This window comes from Schistocerca serialis, chromosome 1 (assembly GCF_023864345.2).
Source record: "Schistocerca serialis cubense isolate TAMUIC-IGC-003099 chromosome 1, iqSchSeri2.2, whole genome shotgun sequence".
NCBI classification, from domain to species: domain Eukaryota; kingdom Metazoa; phylum Arthropoda; class Insecta; order Orthoptera; family Acrididae; genus Schistocerca; species Schistocerca serialis.
The window spans coordinates 170,033,645-170,046,072 of NC_064638.1; the positions used below are offsets into that span (position 1 = coordinate 170,033,645).

A 12,428-nucleotide genomic window follows, 5' to 3' on the forward strand; every position below is an offset into this window, starting at 1 on the left:
CTCAGGACATGCAGGAGCCAGGGAATTTATATACAGTGAACTGGAGTTGAATACACCTCTTAACTCACAAGGTGACATTTCTGTAATGTACACTACAAGGTGTGGTCTCTTGGACCCCTGTGTTTAAACTGAGGTTTGGGGGATAAATCATTTTAAAAATTTCATGTATGTTATATAACATTTATTTTTACAATTTATGAATTGCTGTTTAGATTCTCCTCATAGGCTTTATTGCACTATGTAAAACATGCAATATTTTACTTTTAATCATACAAAATTACATATTTTTCTGTTTTTTTAAATAGTAGACATAAACAAACTGTTAGAGAATTGAATATTACATTCTGAAAAATTATAGTATCTCTGCAGCAGGTAAATTTTCACATAAAACTAAATTTCAGGAAAAACTGCACTCAGTGGGACAAAAAAGAAGTCTGCAAAACTGGCATTCACTGCTGGGACCTATATCTTCCTTTACCACAACTCAGAACACGTTTGAAGTTAACAAACACTTTAAGTATTTTATTGGAGAAACACGAAGACCAACACCATTGTCCTGACGTTCTCCCTCTGCATGATACTTTTGTTCAGCAGCAGAACTGTGATCACTGGCTATTTTCTCTGTATCACTGACATGTTATTCTATTCACTGACTAACAGTTTCATCAAATGTAGGATCCTTAAAATTGATACATAGCTGTGAACACATCTTGTGCTATACTGAGGAAACAGGTACATAGCTCACAAGATGCGGTCTAACAGACACCAACATGTGTCAACAACATATGTCAGCAACAAACAAAGAATACGATAATGCAATTGACAATAAAACTTTATAGAGTTGGAGATTTAAGGTGAGTAGCTGGAGTATAGAAACACCCCACCAGAATTTATCTGGGAGAGCAAGTTTGAAAATTCTCACATGGCCGAAAAGACCACACTTTGTGAGTTAATGGATATTATTATGTGGATTGGAAGCTCCCTGATGAATCGTGGACCTTCCCATGGTCTGATAACTTGTGTGCCTCATAGTCTTTACAGTAATTGCTGGGGCAACAGCGTGGATGATTTGCTGATTTGGTCTTGTAACATCAGCCTGCAAATAGCCGATGCTCAAGGAAACTAGAGCTATAACCTTTCCCCAAGAACTTGCAGCTCTACTGTACTATTAAATGATGATGATGTGACTATTTACAACTGTCTAAATATTAATGTATCACTTGATACAGACAATTTTACAAGACCCTTCACTTGAAGGATAACTGAAATGAAGTTCTGCATAAAACATTTAATACACTGGTGGCTTATCTAAGACAACACTGCCATCTTGCTCATTGACTGCTAACTGGACCAAGCTCCTGAGCTCATCCATAAATAGACCTAGTGAAGCTCTAAGAGGTGTGGCTACGCTGGCATTTCTCATTTGTCATTGTGGCATGCAGTGACTATACCATTTTGTGGTTTCGTTGCAAGGTGCCAACCTTCCTTTGGCACCTCGTTCTTTGGATGACACGTCCTCTTGGGTGAAACAGACTCCCTTTCCGATCTCTGGGTGGGGACTATCAAGGAGGATTCACTATCAGAAGAAACAAAATTGGTGTTCTAGAGGTTGGAGTGTGGAATGTTGGATTCCTAATTGGGCAAGTAGGTTAGAAAATTTAAAAAGGAAATGAATGGGTTGAAGTTAGATATAGTGGGTCTTAGTAAAGTTTGGTGGCAAGAGGAACAGAACTTCTGGTCAGGTGAGTACAGAGTTGTAAATACAAAATCAAATAGTGGTAATGCAGGAGCAGGTTTAATAAAGATGAATTCACACTTTCACACAACTATTTTAAATTTAACAATAAAATCTACAAACAAACAGATGGTCTGGCTCAAATCTTTCCGGATTGTTAGCAGAAATATTTATAAGCAACCTAGAAGACAAAATCTTGAATTCCAATCACCACCTCCTCAAAAATATCATCTACTACTACAGATATGTAGATGATATAATTTTAATCAAAGGCACTAAAGATGACATCAGTGAGTTGAATCAGTTTTTCAACAACTCCCATGAAAGCATAAAATTCACAGTTGAACACCAAAAAGATGACAGTATAAATTTCCTAGACCTTACCATTACAATAAAGAATAACAGACATCAGTTTGAAATTTATCGGAAGCCTACCACAACACATACTACAATCCACAACTCCTCTTGCCACCCCGCAGCACACAAAATGGCAGCATACCGGTACATGATTAATAGAGCTATCCAACTACCACTCTCAGAAGATAAACGTGATCAAGAAATTGAAATAATAAAACAAACAGCTATTGAAAATGGCTATAACAACTCCATAATAGACACTCTAAAACACTCAATAATGGCAAAGCAATCACAACACAAAAAACAAAAAGAAAATAATGTCTTGCATACAATCCCCTTTCTGGGTAACATTTCGTACCAGATTGCTAATGTCTTCAAATGGAGAGGCATAAGCATATCCTTTACAACAGACAACCAGATTGGACAGAAGTTACCCCACAACATCGGCACACGAAACCCACTTCATCACACAGGTGTGTACAAAATTGAATGTTTGGAATGTGACTGCTTCTACATAGGCCAGACAGGCAGATCATTTGAGATTAGGTTCAAGGAACACATGGCAGCACTAAAAAACAAAGAATACCACTAATCAGCAATAGCTACCCACCTACATGAAACAAAACACCATGTTAACAACACAAGTATTAGCATCCTACACATCCAACCAAAAGGCAGAAAACTAGACATCCTTGAAACACTCCAAATATACAAACACCAAATGAAACAACCAGAATCCATCTTAAATGACAAAAATGACAATATTTACAATGATATCATCTCTGTTTTCAGCAACTGCCTACACTCTTAAAATACACACACACACACACACACACACACACACACACACACACACACACACACACACACACGTGCACATATCCTAATATTTACCATAAATATTGACAGCCGCCAAGAGTACAAGAGATTGACCTCATTCACAGATAATTCATCACACCAACAGCTTGTACCCCCTGTCAGCTTAAAACTGTATGTACATCAACTACTGGCACAAATGTATATCTATCTGCATATTTTATAACATTAACCAGTGTATTACCCCAACCTTTAGGCAGCTAATATATGCAACATGTAATCTTAAGACTCCTTGCCATGTAAATGTTTGCTCTCATATAATCACTCCTTCCTCTCTCTCTCTCTCTCTCTCTCTCTCTCTCTCTCTCTCTTTCTTCAAAGAGTGTCATCTATGTATGATTTTACTGCTGTAGCCAATATGACCATTGTAATTCAAGCCTGTAACATTTTACCTAATTGTTATTAGCAAGTATGAAGTTTAAGCCATTTTAACATTTCACCTGATTGCATAAACGAGTACGAATGTTTAGCTGTTTTAACCTTTCAAAATTGGATTTATATACCACCTGAAGTACACACACATATATTTGACACCTCAAAACAAACACCTCCAAATGGTTTAAACGATTATTCTGTAATAATGTTGTTACAATGTATATTCTTTGCACTTTGCGATTATGTCTTCTCTTCTGCTGTACGAACCTTGCACCCAGCTGATTCCAGACGCCATATTTGTTTACAAATGTGGCAGTATACATGTGAAGTGTTACGACAGAAAAAGGAACCTGTGACCACTGGAGGTACTCTAGTTTACTTATTAAAGTTTACCATTAAATATCAGTTTAATTTTTTATCAAAAGTTATCCAAAACCATATTCTGAAATATTGTCTTGTTTCTCCACTAAGCAGTGCCACAAGTTCCTCCAAATGTCGTAACACAACATACACACATATGTGACACTAACTAATGTAAATCCACCCGATGATGGAGGTTTAAACCTTCGAAACGCGTCGTGGAAAAAATAAAACTGTGACTGGTAACAGTAAACTTGTTGTTTCATTTAATGTCAGTAACAGTCACGGTAAAGCCTAACCTAAAAATGTTCGCATTTAAGGTTAAAGATGGTAAGCTGCTATGAACAGCATACTGAATGCATTATTGTGGACGAGATAGACAGGAAGCCCATATCTACCGTAGGAGTACAAGTTTATATGTCAACTACATTAGAACATTGATCATCAGAATGTCAGTCAATCAAATGACTCGTTAACCAAATTGTTACTTGCTCACGTATGCTGCCCTCTCTCAGCTGTGGTCTTATACAGCCCCACCCCTCCCTCTCTCCACATCAATGCAGAGTTGCTGATAGTAGTAACTGTTTACACTTGATTACAATCACCTGTGTCAGCTTTGCTGCTTAAAGTAAACTTGTGGTATAAAATGCATAAATGTAAACGTTTGTTGTTTCTGTGAGAGATAAAGACAAGATTAATAAAAGGTTAGAGGAAGGTGAATTTGCAACCAAGTTACCTTATGAGTACAATGTTGGCAAGTCAACAATTATGAATATAAAAAACAAAAGATGATCATCACAACTTTTATTTCTAAGCTTGATTCGACAGATGGGTGGACAAGTCATAAAACTATGGAGCTTGAGATGAACACGGATGCAAGATGATGCTGTTTACAAGCTGTTCACACAAAAAAGGATCACAAGGAGAACCTACCTCTGGTCCCATTCTGTGTGAAAAGGTAGTTCTATGTATTGCAAATCTTGGACGGCTATTGAATTTTAACCCTTTGAGTACCAGTGGCTTCTGCCCGGAACCACCATTTCATTAATACTGTTCAGAAGGACCAGTGGCATTCGCATGAAACCACTGATGCTAGTGCAAAGCACAGACATTAAGCGGTGCGCTGACAAACTTCTGTGACTCTACTTCTTCTAACCAGTGGCTCAGAGCTTTCACGGGAACAGCTGGAACCCAGTTCTTGCTAGTGGTTGTTGGTCATTTGTTTTTGCTAATCTTTGTGATATAATTTATTTCAAGTGTACTGATCATATTGAGGAGATAACTGACAGTAAATGTAAGTGTACTGGAAAATTTTTTTACATAAATTTCAATTTGTGGTACCGGTTTTATTGGTGGTTTCAGTCTTAAACCACTGGGACAGTACACGGTTCCATACATTTTGTACTGTGACATGAAAGTATTGCGTTTAGGGACATGTTTGTTGCTTTTCACTAAGCACTTTTATTTGTTTTAGGCATTATGAGTGCATGGAGGTATCGAGATGTCACTCATGAGCTCATAACCAGTATCTTAGTTGAAATTCCAAGTGATGTAGATTATGATGCATCTGAGGCAGAGAGTGACTCCAAGGATGAAGCTTCTTTGAGCAGCCCCAGACAGTCACGCATTTCAGGTACTCCAACACCTTTGCCTTGTCCTGAATTACTCATTGAAGATGGGGTTGATGAGGATAGTGGTGGTGACACTGATGAGGAAGATGCCATAGTAGTAAATTCACAAACAATGTGTTATACATCATACAAATTACCTGTTGTGTGTGACTTCTCTGAAGAATTTGGACCAGCAGTGGAAGAGGAAATGAAGATCTTCCTTGCATTAAATGCACTAATGGGACCAAAAGTTCTTCCAAGCTGCAAAGACTACTGGTCAGACCCTGTGCTATGAGACAAATATATTTCATCGAAAATGTTTTGAAACTGTTTAACTTGGTACTTATCAAACCTCCACATCAATAATAACAGCTGCCAGCCACAACATGGAAGTGACAACTTTGATAAGTTATATAAATTTCATCCACTACTAGATGTGCTGGCTAGGACTTTCTTAGATTCCTACAAGCCCACTGAATGTCAGTCTCTAGATGAATCAATGATAAAATTCAAAGGACATTCTAGCTTCTGCCAATATATGTTTGGAAAACCAATGAAATGGGGTTACAAGTTGTGGGTGAGAACAAATGAAAAACAATTGGGTCGAAGGGTAGTGGAGGAATTGACTCAGAAACTGGTGAACAAATACTGTAAGATTTATTCTGACATTTTTTTCACTCCTGTTAGCCTCATGAAAAATCTTCATGATACTGGTGTGTATACTTGTGGGACAGTAAATAGAGGTTGAAATGACTTGCCCAAAGATTTGAACCCTGATAAACATCTTCAGCATGGGAAATATGACTACAAATGCTCAGAAGAAGGCATGTCTGCATTGATATGGAAGGACAGGGAGGAAATTTTATTTTTGTCTGGTTTTCATGATCCAGGGCATACAACAACAGTGTCTCAAAAAGAAAAAGATGGTCAGTAATTGAGATCTCACACCCCATACTCATGAAAAGGAACAACATGCATATGAGGTACGTCGATAAAGCAGACATGCTGAAATCTCTATATGAGATTGATAGGAAAAGCAAATGATGGTGGCTTAGAATTGTTTGGTATACGCTGAATGTCTGCATCGTAAATGCATTTTTGTTGTTCCAAGAAAGAAGCAATGGGTCAGCAATGTCTTTGAAGGACTTCCAGGTTGCGGTGGTCCATGGACTTATTGACACAACAAATGGTATACCATTAAGAAGGTGCAAGACTCGAATGCAAACAAATTCAAGAACTGAAAGAAACCAAGTCTGAGCACATGCCAATACAAGGAGGAGCTCGTTGTTGTGCACACTGCAGCACAAAAGCTGAACCTCACAGAACAAAATGGCATTGCAATGTGTGTAATGTGGGATAGTGCCTGGAGAAAGCCTGAAATTGCTTTAAAAAATACCACTCAAAATTATAGATGGTTCAAGACTGTGTGTTCTAGTGGTTTGGCATGGAACCACCTTCATTAAAGAACTAACTTTGTTTTTAGTTTTAAAAAAATTTTCTTGTATTCCTCACTTATGAGACTAATAAAAGTGACGTTTGTGAAAATTAGTAGAAGTTTACTTATTTTTTATATATTGGGACTCAAAAGGTTAAAGCAAGCATGGAATGGCTAAAACACTGTAAGTCAAAACATGGCACTTGTGAGCCTCTGTTTGCTGCTTCTTTCAAAGTAAAGCTAAGGGAAGTATCAAAGGAAGAAGGTTATGCTCTTGAAAACATTTACAATGCTGATGAAATTGGGCTCAACTGGAATGCTTTGCAAGAAAAACTCTTCTTCATGTCATGAACTAGCAAAGCAGCACCTGGTCCTAAAATAGGGAAGATCTGTATTACTGCTTTGGCTTGTGCTAACGCTACTGTGCTCATCACTGGTAAAAGTAAGTAACTGTATTTTTTCAAACATGTTTATATGTCTGCTGTTTAGACCTCACAAAAGAGCACCTAGGTGGATAGTGCAGTTTTAACAGAATGGTTCAGGGAAGCTTTTGCACTATCTGTAACAGATCATCAGCTAGAGAATGGCAAAAGGTAGAAACCATCACTGCTCCATGACAACATGTCAACTCACCCACATGTGGTATCCTAAACGAAGAGGACGAGTTCATAGAAGTGTTGTGTTTTCAACCTAACAGGAACTCTTTATTACAAGCCATGGATCAAGGCATTATTGAGACTTTCAAATGGTATTACAGGAAAGAATTTTTACACAAGTTATCCTTAGAAAGAGATGAGCCAGGACAAGAAAGTCTGTTAAGAAATTATAAAAATATTGATTTGAAAGGTATGTTATACATGATCAGAGCAGCATGGGATAGTGTAAACTGTAAAGGAACAGAAACTGAAGAAAGGTCAGAGTAAAATTTTGGGTATAGCAGAAAGTTCTCAAAGTGTAATTGAAAATGACAAACAGAATTATATGTCTAAAATTCTCAATACGCTAAAAGAACTCAACTACCATGAATGTGATGAAGAAGATATTCAAGAATGGATGAGAGTCAACAGTGCACATACAGGGCACCAAATCCTGCAGAATAAATCCATCCCATCACTGACAAAGCTAATGCCACCGGCATCTCATCTACTACTGGTCCACAAAATGGAAACATACTGTTAGCTCCTGAAGCATTTGCGTGTTTATAGGTACTGCCTTGTGGCGGTTTGCAGCTCGAGGGGAAAGTGACCAGTATCAGATATCTGTCCTGAAAAAAGTGCGTGGCTTAACCACCCAAAAGCAGTAGGCTTGTGTAGACAGACCAAAATTAAGGACTTTTTAAAGCATTATTTCTATCCATAGTACTGTATGTGCATATGTATGTGTGCTGCATACATTCCTACTGTACTTGCCTTTGTAATAATAAGAGAGATTTACTGGTAAATTGGTAAATAAAAGCATATCGTTCAATTATCCAAATAAACTGGTTTTCCAAACAGCTATGCCTCCCAGTTAGTTCAGATAATCAACACTATTGTACCTTTGTAGATGAAGATGAGATTGCAGAAATGTATGTCAAGATAAAAGAAATTATTCAGATAGGTAAGGGGTCTGAAAATTTAATTGTGATGAGGGACTAGAATTTGATAGTAGAAAGAGGAAGAGAAGGGAAAATAGTAGTTGAATATGGACTGGAGAAGAAAGGAACGAAAGAGGAAGCTGCGTAGTAGAATTCTGCGCATAGCATAAATTTAATCATTGTTCACACTTCGTTAAAGTATCATAAAAGAATGTTGAATACATGACCTGGAGACACCAAAAGGTTTCAGATTGATTATTGATGGTAAGACAGAGATTTTAGAACCAGATTTTAAACTGTAAGACATTTCCAGAGACATTTGTGGACTTTGACCACAATTTAATGGTTATGAAATGTGGATTAAAACTGAAGAAATTGCATAAATGTATGAAATTAAGAATCTGGGACACGGAGGAGTTGAAAGAAACAGAGGTTGTTTAAAGTTTCACAGAGAGCATTATGCAACAATTGGATACAACAGGGGAAAGGAATACGGTACAAGATGAATGGGTAGCTTTGAGGGAAGAAACAGAGAATGCAGCAGAGGATCAAATAGGTAAAAGGACAAGGCCTAGAAGAAATCCTTGGATATCGCAGGAGATATTGAAATTAATTCATGAAAGGAGAAAATACAAAAATGAAGCACATGAAAGGAAATACAAATAAAACCAGTACTAAATAAAGAAGGGAAAGCTGAAAGGTGGAAGAGTATATAGAGGGGCTACACAAGAGAGATGAACTTGAAAGCAGTATTATAGAAAGGGAAGAGGATGTAGATGACAATTACATGGGAGATAAGATACTGCAAGAAGAATTTAACAGAGCACTGAAAGATCTGAGCCGAAACAAGGCCATGGGAATAGAAGTCATTCTCTCAGAACTACTGATAGCCGAGAGAGCCAGCATGACAAAACTCTTCCACCTGGTGTGTAAGCTGTATGAGACAGGCAAAACACCCCCAGGCCTTAAGAAGAATAAAATAATTCTAATTTCAAAGAAAGCAGGCAGTGACAGGTGTGAATATTACCAAACTATCAGTTTAATTAGTCATGGTTGCAAAATACTAACACAATTTCTCTACAGAATAATGGATAAACTGGAGTAAGCAGACCACAGGAAAGATCAGTTCAGATTCCAGAGAAATATATGAACATGTGAGGTAATAATGACTCTACAACTTCTCTTACAAGATGGTTTAAGGAAAGGCAAATCTAAGTTTATAGCATTTGTAAACTTTGAGAAAGCTTTTCACGATGGTGACTAGCATACCCTCTTTGAAAGTCTGAAGGTAGCAGTGATATTTACTAATGAGGGGCACGAAAGGGGAGTAGTAATCCAGGAGGAGCGGAAAGACTTACCCTAGGGGGAAAGAAGGGGTATACACTCGCACACACACACATATCCATCCGCACATACACAGACACATGTAATATATATATATATATATATATATATATATATATATATATATTTTTTTTTTTTTTTTTTTTTTTTTTTTTTTTTTTTTTTTTTTTTTTTTTTTTTTTTTTTTTTTTGTGGCGTAGCTGTCGAACATGGTCCATTGCTCCAAGATTGAACAGTAGAACCAAATCTGCTTGTTATGAGTAGAGGTGTCAACCATACAGATATCAGATGGAGTGGTTACTCTAGCAATATTGGCTGAGATGTAGATCAGCCATGGAAAGAAGACATGGCTCAAAAGTAAACTGAAATATCACCACAAGTAATGAAATGGCAATAACATTTGATCTACAACAGACTGTAGAAACTTCTGTGGCAATTACTTTTTGCATGAAAAATGTTGATTGGGATCTCCTAGCTCCAATGACAGAGGCATTTTTGTTGCAACATGACAAATGCAGAGTTTGTTACAGAGAACACTTGTCAGAAGTTGTACAATACACACAATTTATCACAGTACCAAGGAACAGGACATCCAGTATGTCAAAAACACCATGGAATAAACTGACCGAACAGGGGTTACAAGAAAGGAATTATTAACCCGAAATGACTGAATCTGGAACATATTGTATATAGACAATTACAGTTCAAATTGCTCCCTTAAGAAATCAAATCACCTGTAGTTATTTCAGCTCTACAAATGCATGACAAGAGAAAAATTGTAGTTTCGAGGGATTCAGCATAGGACATCCTCCACATATCTCTTCCAGATAATGTCACTACTACAGACGATCCCAGACATACTTGCCATTGTGTTCCCTTTTGCAGCGAAAGTGGTCATCTCATAGGTGAAGTCAAATGTGTATTAAATATATGGCATTAGTTTTGTGTTTTCTTTTGCAGAGAAAGTGTTCCATCTCCAGGTGAAGTAGGAGAAAGTTCCAGTTCTGGCAATATTTACCCAGAGCTGTTATTGTATGTAACACCACAGATAGTACCTTCTTTAACATTTTAATAACTCACTCATACTAGGACACATTCTGATACCTGGAAATCAGCACAAGTCATTGTTACAAAAGGAGATCACAAGAGCTACAGACTTATATCTATAGTGAATACTTTGGGCAGAGTCCATGAGAAGCTATTGCGTGACTGACTGACACACAGAACTTCACATGTTGTGTGAGAGTTAGTTGGGATTCAGAAAGGAAAATCTATTGACATAATAAATATGGATACAAGCAAGTGGTTGACACCCATAAAAAATATTCATTTGCTATTGTGGTGGATATCTCAGGTGCTTTTGGCACAACTAGTATTCACTGCTCTTATATTGACAGATCTCCAAACCACCTGTAAAAGGACAAATTGCTGAATGGCAAACAAATCAACTAGATGTCATGAAATGCCTTATCAAAGGCTGCCCATAGGATTCTATCTACAATATTTTGCTTTTTTGGGTTGGCGTGGATTTAACCACCGAGTCATTGTTAACTTTACTTAATGGGGAGGAAGAAGCTGACAGTGCAGTCACATACACAGACTGTATACCAGTTTTTTATAAGAGGATTCATAAGGAAAGCTGTGGTAAAAAATAACAATTGTTGTATTGGTAATGCAGCAAATATGTGTAAAAGAACAAATTCACAGTAGCTATTCATAAGACAGTGTTTTTACTGATGAAAGATAGATTGTTCATAACTAGAAATCATACTTTCAAATTATATGGAATTTGCATTTGCACAAGTCAGATGTGTAGACCTTTACATATGTATTCACACAGTGAATTACAGTTCCTTTATAACTGCAACTTTCAAGTTTCCATTCTGTTATCTGTTAGTTAGTTTCCTTTCTTATATCTACTGTACCAATTTCCTGTACATTGTACAACTCAAGCAGTTTCTAACAATGCTAATACAGTATCCAATGTGCATTTGAAAATGATGCATTGTCACACTTCAATGTCACTTTAAATCTTACTTAAGGTCTGTGTTACTAATAATTACTTTCTATGCCTTTCCCTACAATTGATAAATCTCATAAACACTTTCTTTGAGCAATTAATGGTAAATAATTGGGACATGAAACAAGATTACAATGAATTTAAATATGGATTTACAGAAATTATTAAAATTTAGCAATGGTGCACTAGCTCCTGACATACAGTTTTCCCTCAATTTCACAAAACCAAGTTTCATGCTCAAGGAGCCACTTTGCTTACTCTATTACTGTTCCTATTCATAACTTCCTTATTCAACTGTGACCATATACTGCAAAGCTTAATTCTGCAATGTCTCATTCACACTCACATTCATTGTGGTAGCCCATGTCATTCTTTGAACAATATGATAAGTGTTGGTTTATGCATTGTGTGTGACATTTTATGCACACCTTGAGAAATTGCTCGTGAGAGGGGGACATCCACCCATAGATGTGACTGATGTTTCATCCCTCACTTGGTCTCTTCACACTCAACAGAATTTGCATCTGAAAAGCTTGTGGTAAAAGGCTACTTTCACAGCTAATCGCCAAAAGCATCCTCCTGGCCAAAGCTCTATCCATAGTGTTCTCTAGGCTTTTTTAGGGGTAAATTCATATCAAAGCTAGAGCTGCAGTATAAATACAATTACAGTTGAAACAGGTAGTACCAAAATAAAATACTGCAGTCAAGACAAAGTTAAGGATATTAAAGAAAACACAGTG

General features: G+C 37.1%; 1 protein-coding gene across 1 annotated transcript in view; it reads left to right on the top strand.

Annotated features, from left to right (window-relative positions):
- Positions 1-3,213: 3,213 nt before the first annotated feature.
- LOC126457166 (uncharacterized) overlaps positions 3,214-12,428 on the top strand; it is a 28,234-nt gene continuing 19,019 nt past the window's right edge. The window contains exons 1-2 of the mRNA XM_050093252.1: positions 3,214-3,708; positions 5,178-5,336. Of these exons, the coding sequence (XP_049949209.1) occupies positions 3,549-3,708; positions 5,178-5,336 (319 nt within the window). The 5' untranslated portion in view covers positions 3,214-3,548. The remainder of the gene's footprint in view (positions 3,709-5,177; positions 5,337-12,428) is intronic.